The 15,280-nt window shown below is 41.4% G+C and overlaps 1 protein-coding gene across 2 annotated transcripts in view; it reads left to right on the top strand.

The window, feature by feature from the left end:
* Window positions 1-15,280, top strand: part of FAM120C (family with sequence similarity 120 member C) — an 88,417-nt gene continuing 73,137 nt past the window's right edge. For both annotated transcript variants that reach the window (XM_016215178.2, XM_087829478.1), the window contains exon 1: window positions 1-714. In XM_016215178.2, coding sequence (XP_016070664.2) covers window positions 1-714 — 714 coding nt within the window. The remainder of the gene's footprint in view (window positions 715-15,280) is intronic.

Raw genomic sequence — 15,280 nt, forward strand, 5'->3', positions numbered from 1 at the left:
ATGGGCGTCCAGGGCTTCCAAGAGTTTCTGGAGAAGCGCTGTCCCGGGGCCGTGGTGCCCGTGGACCTTCTCAAACTCGCGCGCACGGTCTCGCGCCAGCAGCAGCAGTTCCAGCATTGCCAGCTGCCACCTGCAGTAGCCCTAGCGCCCGGGGCTCCACGCGTCGCCAGGGGATCCGCTCCTCTGCAGCCGCCGCTCCCGCCCGCTGGCTTGGGTGCCTACTCTGGGGGCGCGGGGCCGACGCGGCACCATCACCCAGCTCACCACTTCCACCACCACGGCCAGGGGCATCCCGGCCTGCACCCGCCGCCGCCACCGCCGCCGCCGCCGCCCCCGCCCCCTCCCCCTACGCTCCCAGGGGCTCGGGTGCTGGTAGACGCTGGCTCGGCGCTGCAACGGCTCTATGGCGGCTACCAGACGGATTGGGTGTGTGGCGGCCAGTGGAACGCCATGCTGGGCTACTTGTCAGCGCTGTGCCAAGCTTGTGCCTATCCCGGCGGTGACGGCTTGGAGCTGGTGGTCATGTTCCCCGGGGGCCTGGGCAAGGACCGGCTGGCTGAGTGGGGCCGTAGGTGCCAGACTGAGCGGCAGACAGCGCAACTGATCGTGGGACACGTGGGCAACAAGGGCACCCCTCCTCCACGGGCCTGGTTCCTGCCACCAGCCTGCCTGAGCCACTGCGTGAGGCTGGCACTCATCCGCTTCCGGGTCAAGGTGAGGGAAGGGCCCTATCTTAATATGCCCCACACCTGTTCCTTCCTAACTAAACATCTAACCACCCACCCACTTACCTGCCTCCCATCTACCCCCTTACCGTCCATCTAGCCTGTTTGCCTAACTACCATCTATTATGTTATCCATCTACCCACCCATTCAAACCACCCCCCTATCCAGTCCATCACCTACTTAACCACATCTCCATCCATGTCATCCAAGTAATTCCCTTTACCTTCCGCTTATCCAGTTGGCCTGTCCCTAGGTGTTAGAAGAATTTCTTTTGCAGTCTCATCTTTTCCTGCTGTCTTCTGCCTAAAGCTGAAATGCTCTTTTCCAATTTTTTTCCAGTTAGCACCTCTCTTCTGTATGTCTCTTTCCAACCTTGAAGCAAATCAGTTAAACAGATGTTATATAAACACCTTTCTTCTACAATATTTTTCCCCCCGTTTTGACCTAAGTGCTTTTTTTTTTTACCCATATGTCCATTCAACCTTTTTTTCATTTCCGCATGCTTCTACCTCCTCCTTCCTTAGCCTAAACACACAAACAAAAAACGCCACTGATTCAGTTACGGTTCAAAAAGTATTAACTCACTGAGAGTGAGAGGTTTTAAAAACATGTGAGACATGGTCCTACCCTTGGAAAATCAAATATATACACATGAAATATTTATTTAATGGTATAAGTATGTATGTGATTGTGCTTTATAGTACACATTTTAAGTACAGTACCTGTTTTGTGTGTGTGTGTGTGTGTGTGTGTGTGTGTTGGAGGGGATATCTGTGTGCTAAAATGGTCAAGGGGAGGTTTCTTTGAAGAAGCTGGGTCTTCAAGGATGAGTTGGATTCTAATTGGTTACCGGTTTGGGAGGAGGCTGCTTTAAGTGGGAGACAGAAAATGAACAGAAGCAAAAAGGAATATCAAGCGTGTGAGGCCCCATGGGCAGTTAAGTCTAATCTCCTCATGTAGTTAGTCACTGCATATGGGGCCTGGGGAAGAGCTTGGCAGCATCCCCAGTTCTTGGCACTACTGCTGTTGCTCTGTTGCTTTCCCATGCTCTTGGGTTTCAAGTTCCTACGTGTGGGGAATAGCAAGGCTTGAGAAGTAAATGAGATGGGCAGGAAGAAGAAAAAGAAAAGTAGTGCACGGTTGAGTAGGACAAAACCTCAAACCCATTCACCAACCAAGGCTCTTGGAGATGTGCTCACAGTCAAAAGGCAGGACAGGAAATTGTGGGAATCATAAACTAAAGAAATGGTGCTGCAGGGAGTCATGAAAAAAAAAATCGCAGCTGAAAGACTGAAAGACCTGCATAGAGAAGCTTGCAGTGGTCATAGAACTTGTGGCTAGAGTTCAGTCATACTAGACTTGTGCCCAGCATCAAATCTGTGCCCAGGCTGGGTAAATTATAGCTGCTTTTAATAATGAAAAATCCAATCATGAGCTAAGTCAAATGTACAAAGTAGAAAAAAATATAACACTCATTTTGCTTGCCTTCCTGACTGAACACTTTTCAGGAGATTCATCATTCATGGCCATTCTTTCCACTTTGTTTCCACCACTACCATTCAAGCTTTTTTTTTTTCTTTAAACAAAAAAATTTTTTAATTTATGTTGGAGAGACAGGAAAGGGGGGAGAGAGAAAACATCGATGTGAGAGAGAACTATCGATCAGTTGCCTCCCGAATGCGCCCAACTGGGGAATCAAACCCTCAACCTGGCTTTGTGCCCTGACAGGGAATTGAGCCGGCTACCTTTCAGTGCACTGGACAACACTCCAACGAACTGAGCCACACAGGCTAGGGCCCACCCAAACTTTAAAGACTTCTTACCTCATTGTCATTATTAACCGGGTTGCTGGCAGCAGTGGCTAACATTGATGGAACACTTATTATGACCCAGGTGCTAATGTATGTGCTTTAACAAAAAAGATTTATCTCATTTGATCCTCACAATAACCTGTGAAACAGTCTTAATTCCTTTTCCAAAAGAGGAAACTGAGGCACAGGAAGTTTAGAAACTTGCCTAGAGTCACCGAGCAATAAATGACAGAGCTGGGATTCTGGGATTCATGCCCAGGCAGTCTGGCTCCAAAGCTCATGCTCTTAACAACGGTGCTTGCTCTCTAAGAGGAATCTTTCTAAAGTGCCAACGTGATTAGGTCATTCCCATACTCATTTAAAATCTTCCCTGGCTCCTGGGTAAAGACAGGTCTGGGTCATTCATTTATATAGGGTGTCCCCCCAAAATGTGTACACACCTTGAATAATTATAAAGGCAGTGTTTATTAAAATACATTTCATTTTCAAAATGTAATAGAGTCAGCTGTTAAAGTGTGTATACATTTTTTGGGACACCTGATATTATTCATTTATTGAGTGCTTGCTCTATAGGCTGGATACTGTGCTGGTTGCTGAGGATTCAGAGGTAAATAAGGGGACCCCTGCCCTCAAGGAGGTCAGTTCAGTAAAAGAGCCAGACTGAAAACAGTGGCACATACTGTGGGCCAATTGCAAAAGATGAAACATGTGGCCCTTTGGAGGAACATGGTTAATTCAGGGTGAGGGTGTTAAAAAGTGTGGAATGTGTCTCTTCATATAGTGGATTTAAGACTGGCTCCAAAATTGCATGTGTAAAGTATCTCTAGATATTACCAGTGAGTGAAGTTCTCCTGTTTCTGGTCAGTGATTTTTGTGGTTGTTGTTGTTACTATTATAGAGAACTTCCTGGTTAATAGCACAGACTTGAAAGGTATTGGTGAATAACTGATTGTGGTTTGCCTTTTCTTTTTATAATCCTTACCTGAGGATATTTTTTTCATTGCTTTTCAGAGAGAGTGGGAGGGGGAGAGAGAGAGAGAATCATCAATATGAGAGAGACACATCGATTGGTTGCCTCCTGCACGTGCCCTGACCAGGGTGGGTGATCGAGCCTGCAACCGAGGTATGTGCCCTTGGCCAGAATCGAACCCGGGACCCTTCAGTCCGAGGGCCGACGCTGTAACCATTGAACCAAACTGGCTAGGGCTGTTTGTCTTTTCAAAGGGGTGTTCCACTATCTTGAAGATAATAGATTTTCACTTGGATGATCTGCATGCCTATAATTTCTTTTTTTTTAATGTATTCTAGGATATCTATATATATACACACACACACACATATATCTGTGTGTGTATATGTGTATTCAATTAAAATTTGCATTCAATATGATTTTGTATTAGTTTCAGGTGTACAACATAGTGACTGAAATGCTTCAAAACAAAACCCACTACTGTATTTCTCCTCCTCTTGGCTTTGTTCTTCAGACTAGGCCACAAGATGGGCCTTTATTCCAATCTCATTTTCATATGTGATAGAGAAAATAGAGGGAGAGAGATTAAATAAAAGATAAATTGCTAGGTTGTATGTTTAGCTTTAGACAAGGTAGGACTTCCCATGAAAAGATTCAGTGCATATATTGAGATGAATTTTGTTATTTGGTTGGTTTCATTTGTATGTTCTATAAACCTCTTTAAGTGGTAATCACCAGTAGCGGAAAAATTAAATAAACCCACAAATTGCTGGCCTCATCTCTTCCTAAGGGTTTCAGAAGCAGAGCAACCCAAAGCAGTTTTAGAATGTAATTTGGGAGATGATGTGGGGTGGTTAAGGGTATGAATACTTTGTTTTAATGGTTATTATATACAGTAAACCCTTGATTTTACAGACCTCCATTTAACGGACTTTGGATAATTGCCAGTCCCTATGTCATATGTGAAAATTAACACCCTGTTAATTTTAAAATGCTTTAAACCAAGGTTTGCTTATAATGAAATTAACAGGTTATTTTGTGTTATTAATTCACTGTTATTTTAAACAAATTTTAGTGAATAGGCCATATGTTAGAAAAAACATATGGCCTATTCACTAAATTAATTTTGCCAACATAAATAAATATTGCATATCTACAACTATAGTCTACATATTTAAACCCAAGAGTCACTGCTCATAAACGGTTCAGCAAATGATTAGCATGTGATCACACTGCATCCTGCGGGGTAAGACTTTCTGTAGCAGTTTTAGCATGCTGGCCAGTGTTCCCATGTGCGATAAGCCACGCCCCAGCCATGTTCATTTGTTTACTCGCATTGACTGGTGAATGTACTCATTTATTAGACCTATTCAGTAGAAATTTAAAATTACAGTAATACTTATAGAAAACTTTTCTGTGAAATTAAACTTTTCATACATGCCTAATTTTAATTATACAAACATGTCTACATAAGTAAAAACAGGTTAACTAATTTATTAATTTTTTAATATTACACATTTGGAAAACCTGCTTTATTATATAACAGCCTTTTGGCTTCAGGCACCCCCTCACCCAAATTAGTGCGTTATATCGAGGTTTTACTTCCGTTATATCGAGGTTTTACTGTATTAGAAAAAAAGATAATTACATCAAACCCACTGTTTCGCAGCTATACCTTTTTAAAATTGATTTGAGAGAGAGAGGGAGAGAAAGAAACATCGCTATGAGAGAGTAACATCAAAGGTTGCCTCCTGCATGCACCCCAACCAGGAATTGAACCCACCACCTTTTGGTGTATGGGACGATGCTCTAGCCAACTGAGCCACACCGGCCAGGGCTCACAGGTATACTTCTTTCTGCCAGGCTGGCATGGGTCAGTGGTTGAGCATCAACCTATGATCCAGGAGATCACAGTTCAGCTCCTGGTCAGGGCACATGCCTGGGTTGTGGCCTTGATCCCCAGTTGGGGGCGTGCAGGAGGCAGCCGATCAGTGACTCTCTCATCACTGATGTTTCTATCTCTCTCTCTCCCTCTCCCTCTCCCTTCCTCTCTCTGAAATCAATAAAGACAAATTTTAAAAAAGAAAGAAAGAAGCATGAGTTGATTTAAAGAAATTATTAAGGTGCAATACTGTGGAACCTCGGTTCTAGAACTTAATTTGTTCCAGAAGGCTGTATAAAAACCAAATCATTTTTTCACATTATATACAGTACATGTCTAATGTACTGTTTAATCTATAAATAAACACTTTAAATACAAAAAGGACGTGAAATGTAAATAAATATTTAATAAAAAGGCAGTGAACTGTACGGTAAAAAATGAAAATTTAATAATAATAAGCAGCAGCAAAACCAAAAATCATGAAAATATTCATAGCAGAATTTCCTGAGATGTTAACAATGTGAGGTTTAGCAGTTAACTCATACTCATGCATTCTCCTTTGTCTCCTGAGAGAACTGTGACTTGATCATACAGGTATCAGCATGAAAGGTTTGTTGGGTTTCTCAAATATCTCCCATTTAGAACAATTCTGTTCTCTAAGTTGTGACCAAGTTCACAGAAAAAAATGTCTAGGTTGTTGTCAAACCAAACTTTGGTTTTCTGCCTGACAACCCTTTCCTGCCGATACCTCAGCAGACAGAAAGCATCTGTCAGGCAACAAACAAAGAAGAGAATGCTTTTGTTGCTGGGGAAGCCAATGGTTAGCACAATTTTAAAACATAAAGAGGTCACCAAGAATGCTAATGTTGCTAAGGGTGTGAAAGAAGCAGTGATCACAGGCAATTGAAGAGGTAGAAAAACTTGTCGATTTAGATAAACGAAAAACAGCCAGTGACAGCTATTTCGGAGTCAGTGATAAATGAACTAGTAAAGATGCTGCATGCTGACCTGAAAGACACCCGGGAACGAGTGCTGAAAGTGATTCATTTAAGGCTAGTAGGGGGTGGTTCAATAAATTTAAGTGTTTATTTATAGATTAAACAATACATTAGACATTAACCATATGTAAGAAAAGTTAAAACGGAATTATTTGGGGGTCTGGAATGGATTAATTCAGTTCACATTCTAATGGGAAAAAATGTTTCGGTTTTCGAACAAATTGCTTCTCGAACAGCCTTGTGGAATGAATTAAGTTTGAGAACTGAGGTCCCACTGTATTACTACTTGAGCACCAAGTTGTATATAAAGTGCTTTTTAAATATCTTGCTTAATCCTCACAAGCTTGCAAGAATGCATGGTATTCTTCCCATTTAACAGTTGAATAACTGAGGTGCATAGAGGTGAAATTATTTTTCTTTGGTTTGGATACTAGGAAGTGGTGGATAAAAAATCCTTATTCTGGGTCTGTATCTCTCAGAGTCTCTTTCCACAATCCTACCACACTATTTCCTTTGTTTTGTACATTCTTTTTTTTTTTAATATATCTTTATTGATTTCAGAGAGAGAGAGGGAGATGGAGATAGAAGCATCAATGATGAGAGAGTCACTGATCGGCTGCCTCCTGCAGGCCCCAACCGGGGATTGAGCCTGCAACCTGGACATGTGCCCTGACCGGGAACTGAACCACCATCCCCTGGATCCTAGGTTGATGCTCACCTGCTGAGCCACACCTGGCCGGGCTGTTTTGTACATTCTTATGTAAAATTGTGAACTTTTATTATCCAGATAATATGCATAGATACATGAAGAAAAACACTAATTAAGTTTATTGAGCACTTAATTTGTGCCAGCTTGCTAAAGGTACGGTATTGCCAGTACAAGGCAAATATATAAGCTAAGTGGCAAGTGAGGGAATCATATAGTGATGTTATAATAATTCAAAATAATCTCTTTTCTGCATTTTCAGTCTCTCCAGCTCTGGTTTCTTTCACTTACAGCATACACAAATAACCTTTAAAAAACCAAAAACTTCCCATTTACTTTGTAATTCTCTTAAGCCATTACCCTTATCCCTGTACTTCCCTTTTAATCATTATTCTTGAAAAAAGAAGACTATTAATTCCCATTCCCTAACCTATTGCCACTTGATACCTGATGTTGCCATTTTGAAGCTGCCAAATCCATGTCCATTGTTACCCTTTCTTGGTCCTCTGTGAGATCGTTGACACCATTGAACCATCCTTTCCTTAAATATCCTTCCTCGGATACCATCGTGCTGCTCACTTCTGATTCTCCTTACAAGTCTCTAGTTCTTTCTCCTTCCCTAAGTTACTCCTCCTTTGCCTTCTTCCTTAAGCATTGGTGCCTTGAGAGCACCAATTCTTCTATTTATTTCTTTAGCAATCTCATTCATTATTATGACTTTAAATATTGTCTATTCTGATGACGCCTAGAGCTCTTTCTCTACTCCCAGCCTTTCTCATGAACTTACGGCACAACTTAGGTCACTCAAACTAAAAACTATCCAAGATAGAACTCAATATTTTCCCCTCAAACTTATTCTACTTTCTGTATTCTCTTTTTAATCCTCACCCGAGGGTATGTTTTTATTGATTTTAGAGAGAGAATAAGAGAGGGAGGAGTGAGAGAGAGAAAGGGAGAAACATCGGTGTGAGAGACTAACATCAACTGGCTTCCTCCCATATGCACCCTGACCAGAAATCGAACCAGCAGCCTCTTGGTGCATGGGACGATGCTCCAGCTGAGCCACCCGGCCAGGGCTGTGTTCTCTTTTTCTATGAATGTTGTCTCATCCATTTCAAGCCAGGAACTGTGGAGTTCTTGATTCTTCACTCTCTTGTCTCTTGCCATATCTACTTGGTCACCAAATCCTGTCACTTCTGCCCCCAAAATGTCTCCTGAGTCTAGCCACTTCTGCCCATATTGCTTTAGTGCATGCCGTCATCAGCAAAACAAAAAGGCAGCCAACCAAATGGAAGAAGATATTTGCAAATGATACATCCATCCAACAAGGGGCTAATATTCAAAATATATAAAGAACTTATACAGCTCAACAACAACAACAAAAACACAATGAGATTTTAAAAATGGGCAGAGGACCTGAATAGATAACTTTCCAAGGAAGATGTGCAGACACATGAAAGATGTTCAATATCACTAGTTAATAGAAAAATGCAAATCAAAACCAGAATGAGCCCAGGTTGGTGGCTCTGTTGCTTGGAATGTCGTCTCGTACACCAAAAAGATTGTAGGTTTGATTCCCAGTCAGCACACATACCCAGGTTACAGACTTGATCCCGTGTTGGGGCGCGAATAGGAGGTGGCCGATCGATATTTCTTCCCCCACCCCCCAATCCTCTCTCAAAATCAATAAACATATCCTCGGGTGAGGATTTAAAAAAACAATGAGATACTGCCTCAAAACCTTTAGAATGGCTGTTATCAAGAAAGAAATATTGCGGAGGAAAGGGAACCCTCGCACACTGCTGGTGGGAATGTAAGTTGATGCAGTCACTGTGGAAAACAGTATGGAGGTTTCTCAAAAAATTTAGAACTACCATATGACCCACCATCATTTCTTATCTGAACCATGAAAATAGCCTCAACTTGTTCCTTTACCACTCTCTGGACTGTAGTCTATCTTCCATATTACTGTCATAGATGTGATTCTGAAAACCAAAGCTTTGTTTTGTGCCTGAAGATACCCACTGGCTGCTTTTCGCCTACCCTACCAAGTCCAGACTTCTCAGCATGGCAGACAATGCCTTTCACTGCGTGATCCCAAACTCTTATCAGGCTTGCTTCGTGCTTGCTTTCGCTCACACCTGTTCCAGCATTGGAAAGTTCCAACCATTCTGAACTTTTTTAGTTTCCCAGACACACCGTGTCTTCGCACACAGTGCTTTTCTTATGTTACTCTCAACTTTGCATAGAAATTCCTACATATTCTTAAAAGTTATCACTATGAAATCTTTCCCAGCCAAGGTGAATGTCATCTTCCCTTGTGCTACCAGAATGCTTTTTACCTCTCATATTTCTCTCTCTCACACTCTTTTCATATCACATTATAATTCTCTTTACCCCCATGCTCTGTATAGTACATCCCTAGAACTTAGTTATCTCACAAATGGGAGTTTGTATGTAGTTCTCTTAATTGAGTTCCAAGACTGCAGGGATTTGCTCAGTAATGGTTGGAGGGAGGGGAGGAGGGGGAAAGAGACTGTAGAGGGCTTGTTATTATTTTTTAATCCTCACCCGAGGATATTTTTTCCATTGCTTTTCAGAGAGAGTGGAAGGGAGGGAGAGAGAAACATTGATGTGAGAGAGACACATTGATTGGTTGCCTCCTGCACGTGCCCAACTGGGGCCAGGGATCAAGCCTGCAACGGAGGTATGTGCCCTTGGTCAGAATTGAACCTGGGACCCTTCAGTGTGTGGGCTGATGCTCTAATCATTGAGCCAAACCGGCTAGGGCTATAGAGAGCTTTAAAAATCAGATAAGGAAGAATTTAGAACCAGTGTTTTATAATGTTATATGTTAATTCCATGTAAATCAACTCAGACTCCAAACAGAATTGCCAGACTCTGTTAAGTAAAAGTAAATTTTGTAGCTGCTTAGTAATGCACTTATAGACTAACTTCCCCCGTGGTGGTAGCAATAATAGCTACTACATGGGCTGGTACCTTACATAGATTCATATCATTTAATCCTCACAACCACCCTCAGGATGCGTATTAATCTTCATTATAGCTAAAATAAAACAGGCTCAGCATAGTCAGTGGCTGAAGGTTGCACTGCTACAGCGTGGCTGAGCCAAGATATGAACCTAAATGTATTTGACATCAAAATCCTTCATCTTTAGCATATCTCAAAACAGTACAGTTGCATTTTAATAACTTTTTCCAGAATACTTATATGTAGTTTGTGTAGCATAATAGTTAAGAGCACAGACCTCAGAGCCGGACTGCCTGGGTGTAAATCATTGTTCTTCTGCCTATTAATTATATAAGCTTGGGCAAGTTAACCTCTATCTCAGTTTCCTCGCCTGGAAGATGATGATAGTAATAATACCTATATCGCAGACTTTGTTGTGAGTGTTAAATGTTTTAATATAAACAAAGTGCTTAGAACATTATATAGCACATAGTAAATGCCATATAAATGCCAGCTACCATGACTTTGACCAAAATATCTTATGTTCCAAGTAGGTTGGACATTGATCATTTTACTCTCATGCTTTAAGCTTAGCGTAGCCTGGTATGCAGGGTTTTTCATGATCTGCTTACTGTTCTCTGGCCTCATTTAACCCCATTTTTCTTAACCAGGACAATGAATATTTTTCAGTGCCGTTAACTTTTTTTGAGCACCTACTCCATGCCAAACCCTGTGCTAAGTACTAAGAACAATGGAATTCATTCATTCAACAAATATTTATGGATTTCTACTGTGTGCCAGGCGCAGTTCAAGACTGTGAGGATAAAGGAGTGAACAAAACAGATTTCTGACCTCATGAAATTTATTTTCTATTGGGGAGGACAGACAAGATAAAAAGAAAATCTACAGTATTTTAGGTGATAATAGTAAGAGAAAAATGAAGTAGGAAAGTGAGATAAGGGAGTGCTGAGGTCAGGAGGGTACTCTTTCCCTCTTCCTTATCTGACCTTTAAAGCCCAGGAGCCCAGTAGTAGGGAGGCAAATAAGAAAATGCTAACAGTACGAGTCCCAAGGATTATTTCTCTGGCCCTTGTCATAGGCCCAAGGACATAGTCAGGGGAAGTGGCAGAACTAGGATTTGCATATCAGACACCAAAACCCTTGCCCTTTCATCTATACCACAAAGGATATTACAAGGATGGCAAACTTGCAGCGCATAGGCCCACACATTTTTTAAAAAAGAAATTCATTGATTTACATTGATCAGTAGTGTTTATCAGAATCTGACATGTAGTTGAATAAGTTTTCATTTCCCTCTGTCATTTAACTTGCATTATATGAACATGTTTCTGTTTTAACAAATATGTTTGTTGCCAACATTTAAAAAATTGTGAAATGTTACCAAAAAAGTCTGATTTTTCCAACCACTCTTTTTTTTTTAATATATATTTATTGATTTCAGAGAGAGGAAAGGAGAGGGAGAGAGAGAGAGAGAGAGAGAAACATCAATGATGACGGAGTCATTGATCGGCTGACTCCTGCATGCCCCCGACTGGGGATCGAGCCCACAACCCGGGCATGGGCCCTGACCGGAAATCGAACTCTGATCACCTGGATTCTAGGTCCATGCTCAGCCACTGAGCCATGCCCTGCCGGGCTCCAACCACTCTTGAAATATCAGATCCTCTGACAATACAGTCTCTACCTCTCCATGGTGTCTCCCTGACGCACTGACCAAGTGCCACTTGCCATTCGTGATAACCGTCTTCTACAGTGGCTCCCAGTGATTTCTGCCTTCTGGTATTCACACTCTTGTGTAATTTCTGTCCTCCCCCCCCCCCCCCCCCGTGTGTGGGCTGGACTTAGTGACTTGCTTCTAATGAGTAGACTACAACAAAAGCGATGAGATGTCACTTCCAAGATTAGGTTATAAAGAAACTGCAATTTCCATCTTGTTTGCTTGCACTCGCACTCTCTCTCTCTCCCTCTCTCCCTCTCCCTCTCTCCGTCTCTCCTCTCTCCCTCTCTCCTCTCTCCCTCTCTCCCTCTCTCTCCCTCTCTCTCCCTCTTTCTCCCTCTTTCCCTCTCTTCTTCTCTCCCTGGATCTTCTTGCTTGATCACTCTGATGAAACAAGATGCTGTGTTGTGAGCTACGCTATGGAGAGGCCCACATTATAAGGTACTGAACGCAGCCTCCAACCTCCATCCAGTGAGGAACTGAGGCCCTTAGTCCAACAAACCACAAGAAACTGAATCCTGCCAACAGCCATGTGAGTGAGCTTGGAAGTGGATCCTTCCCCAGTCAAGCCTTGAGATGATGCAGCCCCAGCTGACACCTTGATTGCAGCTTGTGAGAGCCTGAGCCAGAGGACCCAGTTAAGCCACACCCACAGATACTATGAGATAATAAATGTTTTTTTAAACCACTAAGTTTTGGGGTAATTTCTTACACAGAAATAGATAAGGAAAACAGCATTGATTGTTGTGCTTGTACTTTTTATAGCAGTTTTGATGAACTTGAAATATTTTTTGTACACTTATCTATGAAAAGTGGGGAAAAAGTTATATAAGAAAGTCATATATTTAAAGGAAAACTGGAGAGAGCCTATTTCTTGTTGGAAGTGATGAGCATTCCTCTATACCTAAATAAAACATGTCTATTGAAAGGCTACAGTTTAAGACACCATTTTAAAATAAACCATTATAAGAAATACAGCTAGTATACAAAAGCAATGAGTGCTACCCTGGCTGGTGTGGCTTGATGGTTAGAGCATTGGCCTGCACACCAAAGGGTCTTGGGTTCAATTCCCGGTAAAGGACAGGAACCTGGGTTGCACATTTGATCCCCAGCGCCGGTAGGGGTACTTGCGGAAGGCAACCAATCATTGTGTCTCTCCCATTGATGTGTGCTCTCTCTCCCTCTCTCTCTGTCTCTGTCTCTGTCTCTCTCCCCCCTCCCCCCCCCACTCCCTCCCTCTCCTGCCTCCCTTCCACTCTCTCTAAAAATCAGTGGGAAAAATATCCTCGGGTGAGGATTAAAAACAACAAAAAAATGAGGAGTGCTGAAACAAAAAGAACTTTAAAAAGCACTTGAAATTTCAATAGGCTGTGTTTTTGAATACAGATAGAATTATAGGTAGAATAAGTGATACTGACATGAAATACAGTTATGTAGTAAGTGAAACATTGCTGAGCCTTGAAAGCCTTTTGTAGGTAGTAGTTTGAGAAGAGTGTCTGTTGAGTACAGTAGAAATTATGTCGTAAACAAGCACTTGCAAGGGTAGGAAATACTGTTGCTCCAAATGTTAAAGATTGTTGACCGAACATTTTTGGGACAAATTGGGTCAAGAAGTTATTTGTGAGGTTTTAGGTTGCAGCTAGTTACAACAGATATAAACACTACCCATACACTTAGCTATGTGCCTAGCCAGCCAGTAATTCTCAAAATATTATCCCTGATCAACAGCACTGTACCACCTGGAAACTTGTTAGAAATGCAAATTCTCAGGCCCTACCCCAGACCTACTGAGTCAGAATCTGAAGATAGGGCTTGTCAATCTTTTTTAACAAGCTGTCCAGCTGATTATGATAGACGCTAAAGTTTGAGAACCCCTGCACCTAAATATAATTCCTGTGCTAAGAATTTTGATGGAGACTAACTCTTGGACTTGCACCCTGTGACAGGTACATCCAGAAATAACTGGATTTTGTGTGTGGAGAAAAGTCTTGACATTTTTAGTATAAATTGGTCAAAACTAGTGAATATGACTACATGTGCACTTCTGTAAAAGCATTACTGTTGGACTTAGGGAGCTTCCATTTGAAGCAGAGACATTTTACAAGGACTTCAACTTAAAAATGTACCACTCCTTAGGACTCAGTTTTTGTGCAAAAATGTTCAGAGTGAAACATGTCAGGAACTAGTAATTAACATTGTGGTTTGCACCATACATAGCTGAATACTTTGCTTGGTGAATTACTAGATTCATGTTATGGAAATCTGCCCTGTTATATGGAGATTGATTGGCTTAGTTGAGGCATGCATGGTACTGAAGATAACTGTAAAAATGACTTTCTTGGCATCCAAAGGGCACTCAGCACACCAGCAATGATTGGAATAAAATATTTGACCTGTTTAGTTCACATTTCAACTCATCTAGACACTTTGAATTAAAGCAGGTTTGTTCGGAAATACCTTCACAAATGTGTGCTTGTATTTGCTCATTCCTAGCAAAATTATGCCTTTAGGAAACTCATTTGCCAGGATATAAACTGGCTGACTTTCCTTTGCTGAAATTGGTTTCCAAGAAATGAAAGTGAAGCCTGAATTACATTCCCAAAATTATGGAGCTGTCTATTGAATTCCAGAAAAGGCTCTCTGACGTTATATTTTATGAAAAAGAACCAATATTGTTCAGTTAGCCTTTCTCAGTGTTCATGGTGTGAAAGAAGAGCTACAATGGAGATACTGAATTGCTGTCATGTGGTACTGGAAATGGAGCATTGTGTTATTGAAGTACCAGAATTCTACAAATATCTTGAGAGTAGTTACCCTAATTATAAAAAACACTGCAAAATGTCTATCTGTGTTTGGAAATGCCTACATTAATAAGTAACTGCTTTCTATTATGAAATAGGATAAAATTAATCATTCCCAGTAAAAGGATTCAATGCTAAGTCCTTCACATTGTAACACAAAAATATAAGATCTAACATTGACCTCTTGATCCATAAGAAGGACATCAGACTTTCTGTTCCAAGTCAAGGATAATAAGTCACACACAGAAATGTAATGATTAAATTTTTCTATTTTTTTGACTTGTGTTTTCAGTTTTGAACTTAAATATAAACGTCAAGATTTTGCATGTTTATGTTAACGCCCAAAGTATCGTTTAGTTAAAAAACAACAACAACATTACTGGCAGTTGATTTTTCTTAACTCAACCCCCTTCATTCATTTGTTGGCTTCCCAGCCCCTGGAAGCATTTGCAGCCCCTGGTCCAAGGATTCCTAGAAATTTCTTGCTTTCATTTCCTCTCTGCAGTTCCTGTCTTCCTTTTCGATGTAATCCAAAAGCTCCCTTGGACCTTTGTATGCTTCTTATTCCTAAGGATACCTTTCATCAGGCCTTCTGAGTTTTCAATCCTGAAGATTTTCTTTGGGCAGAACAAGTATCTGGTATCTACTTATCTCAAATTATTTCTGAAGAACCTGCA

The sequence above is a fragment of the Miniopterus natalensis genome, chromosome X (assembly GCF_054644295.1).
Source record: "Miniopterus natalensis isolate mMinNat1 chromosome X, mMinNat1.hap1, whole genome shotgun sequence".
In the NCBI taxonomy this organism is placed as follows: Eukaryota; Metazoa; Chordata; class Mammalia; order Chiroptera; family Miniopteridae; genus Miniopterus; species Miniopterus natalensis.